A 20,361-nucleotide genomic window follows, 5' to 3' on the forward strand; every position below is an offset into this window, starting at 1 on the left:
AAAGCTGTTACTAGTACACTGGTTTCTATATAGGTTTGATGGTGCAGGGCACAGGCTGTTCTTTTTCCTGTATCCCATGGAAAAGCACAGTGATCTAGTTATTGCCACCATGCCTTGTCACATTGAAAGAGGAAGGAAAGATTTCTTGCATAAAGCCCATTGAGCTTGTATGGGTATATCTGAAGCAGTGGGAGTGAAATTTGAGTACATATATTTTAAGGGGATTCAAAAATTGGTGGTTAATTTCCATAATACTTGATGTTGAAAAATGAAACTTTCAAGTACATGAAGTGTAAAGGAAAACCTTGAAAAAGGAAGAGCAAAGGCTTGACTTTAAATTAATATATGATATTATACCATATCTGTTTAACAAATACTAAGGTGACAAGCATGAGTACAGTAACAGATAAATCCAAGTCTGATAAATCCAAGATAAAGATATCCAACAGATAAATCCGAGTACTGGTCCCTAAACAGAAATTGCTGAAATACTGATGACAGTAAAAGCATCAAATTAAGTAACTGAAACTCATTAGCATCTTTCTTGCTAAACGAAGTGTTGTTCTTAAAGTAGGATTACATTTATATAATCCTGTGAGAGATTTATAATCTCTTAGTATATCTCAAAAAAAAGTATGGGAATAAAGAATTTCAACTTTTGCTCTGAATTTTTGCATTTTATGAAATTATTTTGTAATTTTTAGTTAAACAAATTACTGCCTGTTCAGCTAACCTACAAAAATACTGTAGTAAAGGAGATTTCCCACTGGAGATGGTAGCCAAATCATATTGCATCCCAATTCACAGGTACCTGCTGCAGCTTCTGCAAGAACCTCCAAACTGCACTACCTTTACTAAAAGCAGCACTACCTTTACGTTCAGCTAGGGAGCAATATAAACTCAAAACATTTTCTTCACACAGGAGCTGTTACAGACATATAGTATCTTAGCAAAACTCTGCATTCTTTATAATGCCAATTCTGCAGAAAGTCTTTAAGTTAACAAGAACTCAAAACATCTACACGGTAAACTCATTTAAAAAGCTTGATATAGCAAAAAAAATTTTGGAGGAAAAAGTGACAGGGGAAGGTAGGAAAAGAAAACAGCGAATGTAATTAAATGATACCAAGTAGTACATTTATTTCAGATAGTAAGTCAGCTTCTGACAGATGTATTAGAATATAGTCTTTGAAGGTAAAGGATGGAAGGCAGGCCTGTTGCTCAAGATACTGAATGTTTGTACAGTGCCTAGCACAACAAGGTCCTGATCCTTAACTGGAACACCCAGGTGCTCCAGGAAAAAGTGTTTACTTTAGGCTTTAGCAGAATGGACTGCATAAGCAGTTTTGAAATGGTGTTCCATGACATGGTCTAAATGACACCTAAGCAGCAGACTTCACCTTTTAAGCTCTGCAAGAGAGAAACTTGGTCCAGTAGGTCTTCTCCAACTCCAGTTTTATACTTCATCCTCCATCTACCCACCCACTATGCACAGTTAAAGCAATGTTCACTCCTCCACTGCAACATGGTGAGCCTTTAGGAAGAATTACATGATTGATCCCACTTCAGTCACCACATATAAGAGGGCGGAAAAAAGAGCAGCTGGTCTCACCCTCCTCTACTCCAATAATAGACTCGGTGTCTGGCAGATGCAGAGATTCAACACCAAGGCTGGGCTGAGAGTTCATGGAGATGAGACTCTTACTATGCACTGTAGATTCTTCCAGCAAACTGCTGCCCATCAGTGACTCTATTGTGAAAAAACCCATAGTAAACCAAAATTTTCATCATGTAATGATACTGCAGTGTAAGATACAATCCCTGCTCCCCTTCAAGTCACACAGACTTCTTCCCTAGACATTTATTTTATGTGTTCCTACTCTTTGGGCATCTGGCACTCCAATGGATGGTAACTCCTATATTTATTGTTTTGAGCCTTACTATGGTGGAATCTCATACAGGCTTGTCTTTCTCTTTAAATAATTCACATTGCATAAAAAAACAGACTGCTTAAAGAATATTGTAACAACGAGCACAAATTCCACATAAAAAAAAGATACCAGATTCCTGTCAATTTTGAAAACAATAAAAACCTATCTGCCCCTTGACCACAGTACAGAAATATACCACTGTCTTCTATCCTGGAAAAGGAGAGGTGAGCAAATCTATCCTCATCTCCAAGACAAACAGTCTTTTACTCCTTATTGGCTTGTGGTCTCTTATTTTCAGGACATTTTCCCTTCTCTTGGATCATCCACTAATTCTTTCCTGCACTTCCCCACACAGAGTCCTCTCCCTTGCTTACCTGGCTGTTCTCGATCCCTGCTGCCAGCTGCTGCAATTCGGGAGTGGTGTTTCCTCATATGCACATTTCTGCTGCCACTCTGGGAAAACATCTTCCCACAAATTTGGCATTGATGGGGCTTCACTCCTTGGAGGGGAAGGGGGAAAAAATAGCCCAAGAATTACCAAAATTGCCATAAAGACCTTAGCAACCAAGAAGCCAATAATTCTGCTTTGGAAAAAAAAAAGTTCCTCTTTCCTGGAGAGCTTATTAGCTTCTAGAAGAGAAGACTTTTAGATATCAGTATTCCCCAGCAGTTGGAAAAACCAAGTCTGAAGATAGTCTTCAAGTCTGATTTATAAGAGGGAAGAAGTTATTTGGAATCTCTTATTCAGTGACATGGAAATATTTGATGTCCCATACCTAGAATAAAATGGCCAAAAGAAAGGAAGCAGTGGCAAGGAATTTCTATCCTGCCATCACACAATAAATTGCAGTTACATTACTGAGCAGAGGCTGGATGATGACTTGTCACTGTGAAAGGACTTCCATTTTACAGAGCAGTCTGTCATTTTCACAATACAAGTATGATGTCCATATGTGTGATCTCAATAGCATGGAAGCCAATGAGACAGGAAAGAAAAAGCATGGAGAACTCGGGTAGTCCCAAAAGTTACCACCCCAGTAAAACCTCCCTTTCCCCAAACATGGTGTATTCATCATGTGCTGATGATATTTAAGATAGATCAAAACAGAAGGGAGAAGCTTTGAATCATTTGTGAAATACATTTCCATATAATGCTTTGTCCAATTACAAGTATGTAGTATTAAAAAACAATGGAAACCCCTACCTATGGCAGAAACCCACTCATGAGAGATTTCAGATTTGAATGGCTTTGATTAATATAAAGAGGTCCTAGATTCTCTCTTTTAAATAAGAAAATTACAGCTATGAAACAGATACCCAACTTCACAACAGTTTAGAAACAATAAAAATATTTGTATTTAGAAACATAAAATTTAGGAAAAGAAAGAATGGGAAAGATTAAAGTGTACAGACTATAGCCACCACAAAGCAAGTCATGAAACACTATGACCAAAAGTACAGCAGAAACCAGGGGATTTTTCTTAAGGAAATCAAATCAAAGTTGTACAATAAAGAGCTTTTCTCAGATAGGTCACAAAATGTCAGATGGAGACTCTTACCTGAATGGACAACCAAATGTTTCCGAAGACTGGAGTATTCAGCAAAGGAGCGACCACATCCCTGTGCCTCACACAGAAAGGGTTTTTCCCCTAAAAGGGAAAAGTATATTCTTAGATTTTGGGATCACAACAGAACAGCCTGGAGATCTCTACCCCATTCCCCCTTTTGGCCTTACATACAACAAAGTTCAATGGAACTTACACATATGCTTCCTAAAGCTTTTAAAGCATTCTCTTTGTCAGGTCCTTTCCAACCCTAACTATTCTATGATTCTATGATTCTTTTGGAAATATTCTCAGATCATCATTCACTGAAAGTGAAGCAAGGGTCCACTGCTCCTAAACAGATCTTCCAATAAATACATAAATACCAAAAGATTAATATAAAAGTACCAGGAGTATTTTATATCTTCTATATGAAGTTCTTAACAACCAGTTCCCTGCTTCACACTCTCCCGGGATCCTGTTCCCTTTCTGCATCTCCATGCCAAAAATCCCATTACCTATATTTCCCTTCATATGAGACTCTATATTATACTTCAGATCAGACGGAACTTGCCAAAATTCTATGAGAGACGTGTCAGTCATATTTATGTGTGGAAGAACAGTAATTCAAGGCACAATTTGTTCTCATAGGTTGAAATTTGTTATTTCTATATATCCCCGCAGCTACTTTTGTATTTGTCTAAATGATGATAAACTGGGAGGTGACTACATTAATGCAATACAATATGATTATCTGTTCCAAACACCCTTTTAATAAAGCCTTAAATAAAACTAAAGGTAACTTTTGCCTGCAACATCCCACTAAAGAACTTAATATATACCATGTTTAACACTATGATTTCAAGTCTAACTAGACAACAGTATCACAGTAACAGCAAATCCACCAGAGCTTAAGGAAGCCATTTTAGCTATTTTATTGTCTAACACATATATAGTTCAGAGAAAAGTTGTTTTTAAAGATGTTTCTACTGTGATTTTGCCTTTATAAGTTCTCTCCCCACAGTTCATTTCTCAGTTTATCTACTGTAGCACTGAACAGAACTGAACAAAAAGGATAACACAGCATGTTCTGATTGGTGTTACAAGGCTTAAATACATAGCAGATTCTCAAACACTGATAGTACTTTCTGGCTTGCCAAGAATATTTAAAACTTGGAAAGAAGGAAGAAAAACTACCATTGACAAAAAGAGCAGCACACAGTTCCATCCATAAGAAACCCTAGATCTATTTATACCTGCAGTTTTATAACACCTTTGGTCTGGTCAAACTTTTAACTGCACATGACCAATTTGCAGTTCAGTAAGTTATTATTTACTCCTGTAGAAGTTATGACTCTGTTGGGTGCAGAATACTCTATCATAGAGGATTTGCGTGTATCAGTTGGGCCTATTCACTTCATCTGCACCTTGGCTGGGAGCTTAAAGTGCAAAAGAAACTGTAAAAACTATGGCTGCTGTTACTACACATTCAAAATTTTATTATTGGTATATATAATTTTTAACTACATCCCAACATCTGCCCCCAAACCATGTGTTCGAGCTAGACTGAAAATTCTTTAAAATAGCAACCTTCTTCCCTGTGTATCTACAAACTACACACCATACGGCAGTGTTTAAGTAAGGCAGAAGGCATAAACAGCTGCTGGCAGCCCACATGAGCTGCAATTTCATTTTACTAGACAGGCCTTGTGCTCTTACAGTTGTCAAGGTTATTTTGAAATGTTAACCAACTGTAATGCAATGCTACCTTCCTGGCCATCAGGGAATCTCTAACAATATTCTGAGAGGCTTGAAGTGGGCTATTTGTTTAAGTGCTGTGATAACCTAAAGGCTTAAGAAACCCCAAGCAAACAAAACCACCAGAATAATCACTATCAACTTTGCTAACTATTAAACTAGTGATCATTCCAGAAGTAACTTGTGTACCTCTCAAACAACTTTCTAGGATAAAAACACGTAAAGCACTTTATGCAGTTGTGAAGACTTCAGCTGGTACACTGACTTCTAAAAATACTGACAAGGAAGGATCAAATTCTCCAGAGGAGACAGCATAAGCAAACCTTGTATAAAATACAGCACTGTGAAACAGAGAGGTTTGTTTTATTTAACATAAAAAGCTAAGCATGAGTTAAGAGTACAAAGGCTCCAGCATATGGTAACATCTCATACTAGCACTAGCACAGAGCAGTCTGAATGGCAAAATGCTGCTTTCTAGATACTGCCTTTTCCTACTACACTTTGCTACTATATTTTTGCTACTCATTCCACTGGATTGCTCAATTCCCTAAGTCTCCCAAATGTGGTCATACTACAAGTAGCACAGGTAACATAAGCCAGTCAGATGTAGCCAGATATCAGTACAGCTACGACTGTGTCCACCAGCACACAACACTAGAGAAATATCTAAGCTACTGTGCCTTTCAGGAATCTAAAAAAAGCTTCTTTATAAAAAACAATTACAGCAGTTATGCTTATGAACTATTCCCTTGGGAACAGCCTAGCTTCTTTCCAGAACAATACACACCCCTCCCTTGACCAAAGAACCTGAGGGAGAAAGGAATCTTCAGAGAATGGTATGAGCAGAATATAACATCATCATATACTATTTGAAGGATTAAACTATACAGGATAGTAAAAGTAGTAAGCATTTGCTTCATTTGACCTACAGATTGGTGTGAATTGATAGAAAAGGGACACTAATAAAGGGCAGAGATAACATTATATTCTCAGGAGAGAATGAGCATGGAGGAAGAAGTGTTTTTTTATTCCTCAGTAAAGACCCCACCTCTGTGGACAACAAACAGGTGAGGTTTAAAACACACCAGTGTGAATTCGTAGGTGGTTCTTCAGATTTCCAGCTGTTGTGAACTGTTTCCCACAGCCCAGCTCTGTGCATACAAAAGGTTTTTCACCATTGTGAGTCCTCATGTGCACCTTCAACCTCTGCAAGACATAGAAACTTTTTCCACAGCCTTCTGCTGGGCAGGTGAAGGAGCGGTCGTTCCTGGAAAGCAACAAAATGGCTGTTTCATTACCAATTATAGCAGTTTCAATACCAGTTACAGTATTTTTCATGAACACTTGACTTTTTTAATTAAAGTGAAATGGAATAAATAAAAATATATTTATTTTTAATTAAATAAAAAGAAGAAACATTTAAACTAAAACTGATTATATCATAAACCAGAAAGACTCAACCAAAGTGAGTGACTATATTAGAATCATAGGATCATACAATAGTTAGGGTTGAATTAGTCCTAAGGAACTACCGTATGGGTGGTTCACTGGAAGAATCTGTTCAGGTATCTTTTCATTGCATTACCTTACCTATTCCCAACCCAGAATGACTTAGTAAAGTTGTGAAACAAATTATATGGGAACACTGTGGAATTTCAGTCACTGAAGGATCAAAAATTACTGTATGAGTACAAATAACATATGCAATTACTGCCGGCCCTGTCTTAGGGCAAGATGATGAGATCATGTCTACTGGAGTCCTTCCCGGTTTTTACGCTTCTCATCTACTACTTAACTTAGAGACTGCCAATTTCTTAGCTAAAAAAGATTAGGGTCATTTGTTAGAGCAAGCATCTTTGCTCAAGGATATATAAAAATATGACAGCATCCTACAAGTTCTAACATTCACTATACCACAGAAGTGACAGTGATGCTCTTTATTGAGCACCTGTTAAAATACAAATATTCTAAACCAAACACTAACAAAGACCTGCAAAAATCTAAATCTAATTAAAGTGTTTTAACATAAATGACCTAAAGCAAACAACAGACCTAGTATTTCTAAGAGTAATACCAGGTTTTCAGGGCTTGTCAATGTCAAAAACTAAGGCTATCCCAAATACAGAGTACAGTTTTTCAATGTCATGACAACATACAGCTTTACTCTGCTCACCGATGTGTTTTCAGATGATACTTGAAGTGAGCTGGCCACACAAATGTCCGATCGCAGCCCTCAACTGTGCACTTCAGCTTCTTTTCCATGCGAGATAAATGAGGAATGGGGCTGGAGTCTTTTGGCTGCCCATCTCCTGAGCAAAGATGAATATTTTCACCTGGAAGAAAAAGACCACCAAAATCTGAAAAAAGAGACAGATTTTACTATACTGTTGCAATTTTAATAGATAAAACCAGCATCATACATGATACAGAACTGCAAAGCAGGTGTGTACTTTGCTACTGTTTACCACATCCTACATACTGCTGCCTAGCCCATAACAGGGATCAGACACAGGTTTCCAAATCTTATGAGGCCCATAAACTGTTCCCAACAAGCTATCTGTATCAGATCAGCTGCTACCAGATGAGGCTTATTACAAGAATAGAGAGCAAACGCATCAAAAATTGTAAAAATGGTCTCTGCATCAGTATCTACCAACCAATTATAAGTAGTAGCCAGAATAGCTCTTTTTAAAAACACCTTAGAGAATAAAAAACCCAAACAAAAAAAAAAGGTGCATTTGTTTGCAACTATTCACAATGCATGTGACTAAATACAGTTCTCCAGAAAACTGATCTCCACACCCAGTGGAGCTAAGAAGCAAGTATAAATTGCAGTATGCATTAAAAATAAACACTTGAAAGTGAAAATGGAAGCTGAAATACGAGTCAGAAAGAAGATACTCTTTAGATGCACTGGAGAACAGGCAGACTACAATGGTACTGCTGGCTCTACTGAAGTTCATTCCCTGAGAAAAACTGAGCAGCCTATTTATACTGCAGAAAAGAAATACAGGGTTGCTCTATACAAGTTTGTCACTGATGGTCTGAAGATGTCAGAATAGATTAAAAGCAAGACAGAGTGACAGAGAGGAAGAAATAAGCCAAAACTTGGTCTTGTATGGAACATTCAACTTGTGAGACAGAATCAGGGGATTTCCTACCATTATTGCTTGCTTTGGCATTCTTAGCGAGCTGTGCCCGAGTGGCAGCAATTAAACTGTCATGGGCCAATTCTTGCACTCGTAGGAACCATGGGGTATTGCTGTCTGTACTATCATGAGAAAGAAAGTCATTCCCAGAATCTTCTGCTTCATCTTGAACAAACACCAAGTGCTCTGCTGGAGACCCCAGCCCTAGAAAAGAAGACAGCTTCATGAAACAGAAAGATAAGGTAACAGAGAGAAATTTCTTTTGCTTCCCAGCGATGAGTGTTCGTGGCAGGGTTGCAATAGCTGCACCGAAAAAGTCTTCACTGACCTCTATATTGTAGAAAGCTGTTGATGATTAAATGCTCCTGAAATATCCAATAATGCCCAGCAAATTTCATGATCTTTCCCCTTCATAAGCATCAGGGACAGAGTTGTATCTCCTGCATTCTGCTGTCTGAGACATATTCAGCCAGATGACAGAAGGAGAATTACCTGCTCTTGTTAGGTTGAGAAGAATAAATGAAGTGCTGTCACTAGGCTGGAGGTCTTGCAATAAAGTGGAAGTTTCTGAAGTTGACAGAAGTTCAGGTGGTTTCTGTACATTCTGTGCCCTTGTTTCCTCTCCATCAGGGCCCACATTTACCTGGAGACTTCTCAAGACTGCAGATGAAGAAACATCTTTGGAAGAATTAGCGTGACTTGGAGAAGTGAGATCTCTTTCATCATCTAATGAAAAAAGTGAAACCACAGTAAATTAAAGTATAAATACACTATGACTAAAAGACAAAAAAATGAAGTCTCAGTCACCCTTCTGAACTTGTTCCTCCATCCCTGGATGCCTTATCAGCAAGAGGCAGTGGGCCACAGAGGCACAGTAAAGACAGCTGTATGAAGGGCATGCTCACAAAGATCTGCCACATATATTTTACCTGGCAACATGAGTCTGTTGCATTCTGAGGTCTCAGTAACAGGAAGGAGAGAAAGACAGGTGATGTCTTTTGGTTCTGATTCCACCAGCCCTTGCCCCAGTGGAATAGAAGTATTCTGAACAAACTGAACCAGAAGCTGAAAAAAAAACCATACTGAAGGTTAGCTCAAGAGCAGCACAAATCATTAAAAAAGGTATTAAACCCATTCTCCATTACCCCCTACTGCCTTGTAGGAGACACTGAATATAATCCCATGAATACACATCAAAGTAAATGTAAGCTTTTCAATTTACATTAATGACCAAAAAAAGGAATTGTCACCTCTGAAGCACCCATAAAATTCTAATTTCTTTAACATACAATAAACAGCTCTGGATCACTGCAGACTACTCTGAAGGCTACTATGGTTATATTCCTTTTTAACTAATCTTCTACCAAGACAAATATTACCAATACATGCCATGTTTGAAGGCATATATTCCTTTTTACCTCATCTTTTACCACGTGATACTTTACTAAGCTCTAATCTTCCAACTAAATGTTTTTTATGCTCAACCTTGGGTGCATTTTAGAATCACTGTCTTTAAATACTTAGCTGAAAGTTTTTAAACAAAAAACATAAAAAAGCAAACAAAAGACTGATTTCAAAGAGCATAGCTAATGAGCATTCAAAATAGGCAGATAATGATCAGAGGAACAAGGCTAGGATGACAAGGGGGAGAACACAGACAACCTTATCCATCCAAATCAATTACTCCTAAAACCATCAAAGACAGACAATTAAAGCCATTGTCCTTAGTGTGAAACCCACCCACTAAGCAGATTCAACAGAAGAAAACGTCTCCAGAACACTATGCAAACTAAGGGACACTATTGTATGAAGGGTTATGGGACTCATACTGGGATGCATTCCCTGGGGAGAATTTTGTGACTGAACCAGAGATTTGCAGGATTGTACATGACTTAATATGCATTGTTTAAGGGAAACGCCAATGGCAGGAAAAGGAAGGGATCAAGGTGGATCAGGGCAGAACAAACACAGGAAAATGGAGAGAGGAGGATAAAAGCGGCCCATTACATATAAGCAGGAAGTTGGTCAATTCAGTCTGGCACAGCCTAACCATCGCAGTCCATCCTGCCTTCTTATTAAACTGCATTCCTAACTATTTCCTGTGTGATCGTGTGTGTGTCATACGCTAATGAACTCCAAGCCAGACTAGTTGGCAAGTGTGGGACATATCCTGGAGAAATCCATTAAGGTTTTCTCTAGGCAGAAACCCTAGAGAACAGAATCAGGCACTTTGTACTGCCTGTGTTTATGTGGGTAAAGCTCTGAGTGTCCTACCTTTTTTAACCTGTTTGGTGCCTGTCACATCTGTACAATGCACATGTATGTATTTGAAAATTGTACTAAACCTCACTAATGGCTGGATCTAAGATCAGAAATAGGGAGTAGCTCTCATCTTGTTTGGCCCAGGAGGGTGAAAGATGCCCAGGTCATTCAGTCCAGCAGATTTGCTATCCTTAACATCAGCTCTGGCAGGGCAAAAATTACTTCTGGCTAACTCCTTAAAATCTTGAGACACAAAAAAAGGAACCTGACATTTGAAAAGCAACTGCAAGTCAGGGAAATGCCTTTCCTCACCCTTGAAGCTCTTCCCATATTTAATCAAGTTCAGAGCAGCAAAGCATGTGCTTGTTTATTCATTCTGTCCCCTTGACAGCATCTCAAGCTTTTGTCAGACTACTGGATGTAATGCTGGACTCTTTACCTTCATGGCACAGACACAGAAACAAGCCTCTGGTTTCCACTCCCAGTGCCACAGCAGTCACTACAAAACACTCTGATTTAACAAAGGAAGTGCTGCATGGCGTTACAAGATAACACAGCCTAACTTTTGCAATGGACTGAACTCATTCTTTATAGACTACAAAGTTTATTAATGAGCCTTTGAATGTAATTAACCTTCCAGAGATCAGAGAGACTGAAAGGGGTCAGTTGTAACAGACCCATACAAATATTCCACATTTCAGAGAAAACACCCCTCAAAACCCATATATAGAATCTATTTATTTGGCTTTAAGCTCTGTCAGACAGACTTACCCCTGTACTCATATTCTCAAAATATTTTGAACAAAAAACCCAAAACCCACAGATGAAAAAAATATGGAAAATAACAGCACACCAAAAACTTAATCCTCAAGTCACCATTCCTTATCTCTAGGAAACTCCTTGACATAAAGATCCTGCACTCTGCTGCTCTCTAGCAAACAACTGAATGCAACAGACTTCCTTTATCTTTGGCATTTAGAAGGAAACTGCAATATAATTTTTCAAAAGCTACTACCTTCCCTGTGACCATTTGAGCACACATTCACACAAAGCTCAGACAGAGTTGTCTTTGCACTGAGATGGTTCATCGGTGTCAAAAGAAACAGAGTAAAAAGCATGATATGCCCATGGTACATTTGTGATTAAAACCCAGCGCCACTTTTATTCTTATTTTTTATGTTGTGAATGTCTTAGTATTTAATTTGCAGAACTACTGGCACTCAGTTCCAAATTATTTCTTTAGCAGATATCACCCTTTTGAGTCTCTTCCACATGAGGACAAAGTTCATTAAATCAAAGAAAGTGCAAGGAAAACTCAATAGTTTGGGTTCTAATTTCTCTACACTTATTTCCTCACATGAAAACATTGGAAATACTGATGCTTCCTCAGTTTTACCTCAAAGAGTTAACTGCTGTGAAGCCTTAATTGCCCAGAGTGGTTTCACCTGCTCAGAGGCTCAGTTTAAGTTCAAACTATATTTTCTAGTCCCTTCCTAAGCTGTAGGTTTATCTACCTCAAGACTTGTCTCCTGGATGGATTTGGGACTCTTGTTGCATCAGTGCCTTCAGGCCCATCTCCGGCTACTTCTGAATAGGCTCTCTGGATAGACCCTGGATCTGGTTTGCTTCATCCAGGACAGTGGATGGGTCCTGTCTCCAGCACTGGTCTCTGCCTGACCTGTTCAATGAGGACATCGTCTTGGCTTGGATCATTCTTGGCTCCCATCTCACCCTCTTTTAGAAGCAGCCTGTCTGATGATTATGAAGGTAAAAATCATATCTTTAACTCGTTCAGATGGTAATATGCCACAAGCTGACCTGCAGCTTGGAAGGTTAGTGTTTTTCCTCTTATGTATACTGTAAGTTTATCCTGAGACCCTAGTCAGAGGAGGGAACCATTTTTATGTTGGAAAAAAAAAATCCATAGGCAATAAGTCCCATGCAGTCTAATTTAAGATTAAAATATTGGAGAAAGAGGTGTGTCATGGTTTGAGCAAGGTGTAATAAGAGAACAGAGTAAGTGTCCTGGGCTCAGCTACATCTGAACTCAGGGCAGTTAGAAATAACAAAGTGAGCCAACCAGAAGAAAGAAGTTGGAACTAAAATATGTGAGCAGCAAGATGGTTCTAAATTACTGCACTGTCTTTCATTTAAAAGCTGTTCACGATCCCTACTGCTGCCTACTCCACCATGAAACACTTATTTTATGGACTGTTCTGGATTTATGCAGAAAATCCTATATAAAAGCCTTTCCTCCACTTCCAGACAGCAACAGCAAGTCACTAGGGAAAATGCATCAGCCAGAAACAGACTCTCAGAAGAAAGGAGATCCTTTACATTTCATTTGTAAAGTAGTAAGATGCTAGTATAAAGAATTAAAACGGGGCAAAAGACTCAGAAGTAAACAAAATTACATGAATCATGCTCAGTACAATTTGGAACAAAAACCCTCACCCTTCCCATACACTAAAGCAAACCAATCACCAACTCTACATCAAATAATTCATGGCAGCTATGTACTTACACAAGCCTTCCTTCCTGTTCAAAATTATTTAATACCTTTGTGACAACTACAGCAACAGGAATACATGGGGAACAATCATTACAAACACTGTTTCATGTTTTCTTTAATTTCTTTGATTTTGCAGCTGAAAGCAAATAGGAAACCAGAGTATCTGCTAGTTGGTTATGCAACATAAGACAGACTAGGAACAGGAAAGGTGATAAATGTGCAGATACACAAACTAACAAACCCTAGGTAAGAGAGAGTAATAAAGACACTGGGACACTGATGGGTGGGCCATTACAGGAATTACTTGAGTGGCCTTGAAGAAATTCAACCAGAAACTTTGTAAGAAATCAAAACACTACTATGGTGGGTTACCAGAACACAATCTCATAGGCAAGAGCAAAATTACGGGATATAGGAGAAATTCTGGGACTAGGTAAAACTTATCAAGATGTCTTAAGAGGAGGCCATGGGAACATGGAAAGTTAAGGGATATTTAGGAAAAGGATCAAAGCCTGGGAAAGGGAGGGATCAAGGTGCATAGGGAAGGAACAACCATGGGGAACATGAAGGGGTGGGGCATAATATGGATTGACCACATTAGCAGGCTGCAGGTCAGACTCCTCTGCCTCATCACTGTGGTCTATCCTGTCGTCTTCTCAAATCCTGTTTGATCCTAAATAGTTTCAAGTATGCTCATCTCATTAACTTGAGGTTGGACTAGCCTGTGAACAGGAGGAAACCATAATCTGGAAAAGAAAGATCCTGGCCAGAAGCTGGACTGAAAAACCCAGGGCCTGGAGATGGATACTGGAAGGACTCAAGGTTTGGCAGATGACACAGATGCATGACTGTGAGTCTGCATGTCAGCTGAGTGACAGCATGTATGCAATAAGCTAGCAAATTTCAAGCCTGGTTACCTGATGAGTGGGAACAGGATTAAGCCATTTGTGGTCTTACTGCTCATGTGAATGTCACCTGTGGTTTTAGGTGCCTGTAAAAGTACTGTTCTGCCACATGTTAGTGTTTACAGCCATACATGTCTTTACTGTCCATGTGTGCACGGACACATATTTGGAGTTCAGGTTCAGCCACACTTCCGTGTGAACCTGGGAATAGTCCAGCGGTTCCTTCCCTGAAGAACCAGGAGGGGAAACATCTCCTGGATGCTACGGTTTGTCATATCTCAGAACCATGTAATATCTGAAACTACAAACAGGGTCCAGATGGGCTGTAAGTACTCCTGGCATGGTGACTATGGAATCCCCATGTGAGGGGACTAATCCTTCTGTAAACATGTCTGAAGTGCTGAAATTTCTAACCAAGTAGACAGAACATCTTGGGGTACCTGAACAGGTATAGTTGGGGAAAGTAAATGTACAGAGTATTAACAGAACACAAAAGAAATAAAGAGATGTGAGGTGGCTTTACTCAACAGCCAAGATGTCCCTTGGAATCATTTTTTCTATCAATTGCAAAAGGACATACTCAGATATTCAAACTTCACAGGCCACATGTGAGTCATATAGAGAATCTATAAGCCTTAGAGGGACAAAATGGACAAGTTCAGCTGCATCTTGCCATGAAGAAACTGTTTTGTTTTTCTTCTTTTCTTGGGGGTCTGCTTTCACTCTTCCTGCTGAAGGACCATGTAATGCTGAAAATCCTGTAGTAATGTAGACAGTGTATGTATTAAAAATGTAAAATATCTCTTAGGCCTTGTCACTGAACAAATAGGAGTCATTTATGCTTGTCAACAAGTGATAGTTGGACAGTATGATCCCGGGGTCTATCACTGGAAGTAGTGCAGAATGCTTGTGTTCCCAAGAAGCTTGGATAATGTCCCTGACCTGGGGAGAGGGAAACTATGAAAAAAAAAATAAAGAACTGAGAACCCCTCATAGAGAGCCTTAGAGAGCTTTTTTTTGTTTGGGTTTTGTTGAGGGACTACAGAACCAAATGAAATACGGCTGTCTGGGATGGATCAGGTCGAAGTTTGTGTCCTGTAAGAACCCCTTCATCATTATTCAAAAGCCAGGAAGTGCCAGGCAGCTGCTTCATTTGAAGTGTGGGGGTGACTGGGAGGGACAGGGGCGGAAGACTCTCTAGCACTAACATTCACATCTGTCCTCCTACTGGAGAGCTGGGGAGAGAGCTGTACTACTCCCAGAGCAGCGGGGATCATGGTTTTTAATCGATACCGTTTCTGTTCCAAATTTAACCCGTAAACCACTACAAAATAAAAGAGGTCAAAAGAACATTTAGCCGAGAAGAGAAGTTCAGGGGCAAGGAGGAACTGAAGGCTGTGGAGGGCAGGGGACTCTCCTCCATACAAACAAGAGCCTTCTTCTGAGGCGCTAATGAGACAAAGGAGAGGCTAAAATTTCTCCCTCCACCCCTTTTCAATTCATGGATTGGAGTTGTAGGTTGTGCTAAAGCTACCCCCAACAGCTGAAAGCACCCTGCAGTGTCCCAGTGTGGTGGAAGTGGCCGGAAAGGTTTGCAATTGTAACAAACCACCCAGAAGACTTAAAGCATGAAAAATGCAGATCTTATCAGTTCCCTGAGGAATGCTGGTGACAGAGCTTTGGGGGCAGGGAGTCCAAGAGCAAAAGCAGATCCATCTGTCCATACAGATTGTTTCCAAACAACTTTGTAACTTCCTATGAAAGGGTGATTCTCCTCTACTTCAGTATTAAACATTTACTGGCATATAGGTGGCTTCTTTAGGGGTAAAACCAGTTGCAAAGAAGCTTATGCAATCTAGCCATAGTGCTTTTATTTATATTAATCTAGATGTTACACAAATACAATTAGCTCTTAAGAATACCTTTCTCACATGGTAGGGGATATAAGTATCTATAAGAATTATGGTGCCATAACTCACCAGAGGATATAAAATAATGATTGACTTTTAGAGATACTTGAACTGCTATTTGGGAAAGGTATAAAAAGAGTTATCTACCAGTTCCACATCAGAGGAATAGAAAATAGTGCAAATTTAACAGTTAACTTTCACAATCCGAACCAGAAAAAGGGTGTGTATAATTTGGTAATCCACAATGCAAATGAATCCCCACTTGTAGTATAAAATGGCTCTGATCAAGATTGAGGAGCACAATTCAGAAGACAGCATCTGTGGCAAGGATGCCCTCTGAAACCACCATAGCTTTCATGTATCAGGCCTGTTCCTAGTGAAGAGTGGCCTACTCTGTTCTGGGCTTGCTGGGAAGGCAATGCAATTCTGCTGTGAGGAAATAGAACTACTATGTAAACATGCCTAATTAACAAATACTTACTCAACTCCAGAAAAGACAAGGCCCATTTACAGCTCCTATTCAAGGAACAAGCATTCCAACTACCATGACCCTTGGCTATGGGAACTAATCTATGGGAACCCACCCACTCACTCACAGACTGCAGTAACAAAGTGCCCCACCTTATCGTTCAGAACTGAGAGAAAATTTGATAGAATTTATGAAGCAAGAGAAAGGAACTCCTTGCAGCCCAAGCCGAGACCACTCAGTGCAAGTATGAATTCGCAGCCATATATTTTCCTGAATAGTGTAATTGGGCTTTGGCTGCTCTGTTAAGAAACAAATAACACATCACCTGGGCTGTGATGAGTATGTAATCTTCATTCACTTTAGAGTTCCAGTATAAGATACCTGTTGTATTGCATATGGACTTAAAGGGACAGAAACAGAAGACTTAATAAAAATAATTCAATTTATACTTGCAGACTTCCCCAAAAGGTACTTCACTGCAGTGCTAAGCTCTTAAGACTTCTGAAGAGGTAAAGCTGACACAAGCAAGGATGCAAAGTGATACAGTCCTCTGCAGTCTTATGCAGGAAATATATAGATTACTGGCTAATGGCTATTCAGCCTAAAAGACAAAGGCAAGAAACAGGAGAGGTAATAACCTGAACACACTGATACAACTGTGTTGAATGTAACAAACTGTAGACTGTTGTATCTAGCAAATTATAGGTACATGTAACAAAGACCGGAACTCCTCAGACACTCATCAACAGGCTACCGCTGAAGTGAAATCTTGAAAGAGGTTCATCTAGACCTTTGGTAAGAAAACAAAACTGTCTTGGGTTATCTGAATGTGTCTCACAGTAAAGACTGAAGTTGTTATCTGATGTAACAAGGACTGCAAGATGTATGTAACTTAATATGCAATGTTTAAAGGAAGGACCAAAAAATGAATCAAGGTGGGTACGTGGGGAGAGAGGAGACTCCAGTACTGTTTGCTGGCTGCTGGTCTGTACACTGCTGTGTCTGATCACTGCAGTCCCTTCTACCTACTTATTAAGCATATTCCTAAACATTCTACCCACAAGTGAGTGCACTGCTAGTGAGCTTCTAGTTGACTGATGTGTGAGGAGGCAACTATGGCCTGGAAAAATCTCATTACATCTAGAAACTGGCTTTTTAGCCAGCGCTGGGTGTGGGCACAGGTAGAAGAAAGATTTCAGGCCTGGCAGAGAACAGAAACATCTGTGAATGTGAGTATGCAGGACTGCAGTGGCAAGGGTATAAATATATCACATTAACAAACTTTTGTGTTGCTCATGCTGTTTGTATTTACAGCTTAAAGGTACTTTAAGTGTGTATGTGTTAATTGGTTTGTGGCCATCTGTGCATGCACTTGCATGCATACACAGACATCACTGCAAGCCATGCTCAGCTGTGCTACAGGCTGAACCTGGAATGGTGCAGCAGCGTCACACCAAGCAACCAGGATTCCCCTCGGTGCTGCTGCCTGCCCCTTCTGACACTACTTAATGGAAGCACGAGTAGCTTAAAAAACAGAACTAGCTGACGCTTATATAATAATCCAGACTTTCCAAAACCAAGTAAAGTCAATCTGGTTTAAGGGAAAGAAGTAGTCAATACAGTAATTTATTTTATTCTTGTATCAGAATGAACATTATAATAGTGGGGAAAAAAATAATGTAACCTGAGAACAAGCAAGAAATTGACTGACAATTTAAGAGGGATAGGGAGGGGAAATTTGCAATAATTTTTAATCTCTTTCACTATTCAAATCAAAACATGGAAGCATGAGAGATGCCACTGAACACACTTTGAGAATTAATACGTAAGCAGCAAACTGAGTATACTCATTGAACTTTTTTTAAGTGTTGCCCATAAACACTGCTGGGCACTAAACCCACTTCATCATTGCTCACCTCAGGTTTGGATTCTAACTCATCCGATAACATTGATTCAAGTGTCCAATTCCTGCAGCTGTCCTCAGCAAGGCACAGAGTGTTTTGTTTTTTAGTTCAGAGAGACCAATACTCCCTGGTTATTCTCATATTTTCCTATGTGTAGAAAAGTGTGGTGGTCCTTCTGCAAGAAGCTGTGCTGCACAAACGTTCAATTTAACCTAAAAAAATTAAAAAAAAATAAAGAGATAGGAACCAAAAAGCAAAGTGAAAAGAAGAAAGAAGATGCTGCATGTAATTGAAAAATATTTACTTTGAAGTACTGGGAAAACTCATTTACCTGATTCTTGCATTTGCATTGTTGCTGAGTCGGCAAAATAACATCCTAACATTGTGAAATCAATTTTCAAATTTGCAATAACATATTTTTAATGGAAAAATTGATATTTTGTTGGGGAAAATTATGGGATCAACTGAAAATCACATACAGTGTGCAAGAGACAAGGGAGATGAATTCCCAGCCTGCAAAACAGTGGAATTGTCCAAGTTGTAGATGAAAGGCAAGTGTATACAACCTGACACCAGAAAATCTCTGCTTTTCTTGTTGCTACATTTCTGATTGTGAAATACCTTGATGAACACAGGTAGGTTACAAGTTACTTCACAAATAACCACATAACGTTTCTTCTTTGGGCTAAAAGGTAAACTGAGAACAAGCTGGTACCTGGTTTTGCCTACTGGGAAAGCACTTGGACACTAGCGGTGGGAGAAGAAAGTGAGCCATGTACAGTCCTTTCCCTCTTCCATCACAATTGATCTACTGACTATATTTAAAAAAAATGCGAATAAAGGATCAGCTAAAAAACACCAGAGACCTTCCTCTAGCACTGCTCACACTAAGCAGCGCTGCACAAGATATTCCGTACAGAAGCCTCCCCTTCTGCCATGAAGAGGCAAGATAACGAACACAGCTAAAGCGGAGTACTCCAGGACAGGGCACTCAAGCCAGGGCTTGCTCAACCGTTGCCCCCTTCAGCCCGCACCCGGGAGGGCAGGACCCAAGCCACCCGCGGGGTAGACAGCCGGAGCTGTCAGGCTCGGCTGCCCGCACCTCTGCTGGGGGCACAGGGGTAGCCCGGAGAGGGTCGGTGGGAGACCGACCCTAGCGCCGGGGAGCAGGGTGGAGTGCCGAGGCCTCGCAGAGGCGGCTCCCCTCCCCCACGCGGGCAGGTGCGCCAGCCCTCCCCCACGGCGGGGGTCGGTCCGTGGCCGTGAGGAGGGGCTGCAGGGGGCGGGGAACCCGGTCTGCCCACAGCTGCCTCCCGGCCCGCTGCGTTCCCGTGCCCGGCTAAGGGCGGCGAGCCCCAGAGGAGCGCCCACCCCCCGCCTCTCCCTGCCCGCCTTACCGGCATCTCAGCCGCCCGGATGTGACGTAGCCCCGGCCGGAAATGCCGAAGGCTGGCGGGAGGTGCCCGCTCCTCTTCCCCCCGCTGTATGGCGAGCGCTGCGCTGAGCGGCGCTTCCGGCCGCCGGCAGTGTCCCCGCCCCGCCAGGCCGGGCCAGCTGCCCGTGCCCGGCAGCACCGCCTCCTTTGGGGCCCTCCCACCGCTCTTGCGCCGCGGTGCTTTCCTGCGGAGCTGCCGTGGCTGTGCCCGCAGTGCTGTGCCGGAACCTCCCGCCCGTCCGCCCCGAGCGCGGGGCTTGGGCCAGTTCACTCAGCCCTGCAAGTTCGGGGTTTTCCCCAGTCCCACAGGGATAGTCACAGGGCTGCAGCGTGATTCCTCTTAAAATAACCTGATACACAGAGTATTTTACAGGTGAAGATTATGGAGGAACCTTTAGTCTTCTTGCAACCCCGTAACTCCTCTTTTCAACATGTTTGTTACAGCACATGGGGAAGCACCAGTTCCCTACTAGTACTTGGTTTCTGTTTCCGCTTTGCTCAGACTCAGTGCATCTGTTCTTGCAGCTCGTGACAGAACTCCTGAGCTCACAGCAGCTCACTAACGACTCAGAACAAGGCAGC

At 40.8% G+C, this 20,361-nt stretch overlaps 1 protein-coding gene across 3 annotated transcripts in view; it reads right to left on the minus strand.

The window, feature by feature from the left end:
* The window catches only part of LOC101874868 (zinc finger protein 410), a 39,346-nt gene extending 19,504 nt beyond the window's left edge, over nt 1–19,842 (minus strand). Inside the window, exons 1-10 of one of the 3 annotated variants that reach the window (XM_034062423.1) lie at nt 19,742–19,842; nt 18,357–18,556; nt 9,312–9,447; nt 8,875–9,108; nt 8,395–8,586; nt 7,407–7,566; nt 6,319–6,500; nt 3,491–3,580; nt 2,306–2,431; nt 1,613–1,750 (exon numbers count right to left, since the gene is read on the minus strand). In XM_034062423.1, coding sequence (XP_033918314.1) covers nt 1,613–1,750; nt 2,306–2,431; nt 3,491–3,580; nt 6,319–6,500; nt 7,407–7,566; nt 8,395–8,586; nt 8,875–9,108; nt 9,312–9,447; nt 18,357–18,389 — 1,291 coding nt within the window. In that variant the 5' untranslated portion in view covers nt 18,390–18,556; nt 19,742–19,842. Of the gene's footprint in view, nt 1–1,612; nt 1,751–2,305; nt 2,432–3,490; nt 3,581–6,318; nt 6,501–7,406; nt 7,591–8,394; nt 8,587–8,874; nt 9,109–9,311; nt 9,448–18,356; nt 18,557–19,059; nt 19,524–19,741 lie in introns of those variants that run through there. The other 2 variants (XM_034062421.1, XM_034062422.1) reach the window with 2 other exon arrangements.
* Between the last annotated feature and the right edge of the window lie 519 nt (nt 19,843–20,361).

Source organism: Melopsittacus undulatus, chromosome 4 (assembly GCF_012275295.1).
Source record: "Melopsittacus undulatus isolate bMelUnd1 chromosome 4, bMelUnd1.mat.Z, whole genome shotgun sequence".
Taxonomy (NCBI): Eukaryota; Metazoa; Chordata; class Aves; order Psittaciformes; family Psittaculidae; genus Melopsittacus; species Melopsittacus undulatus.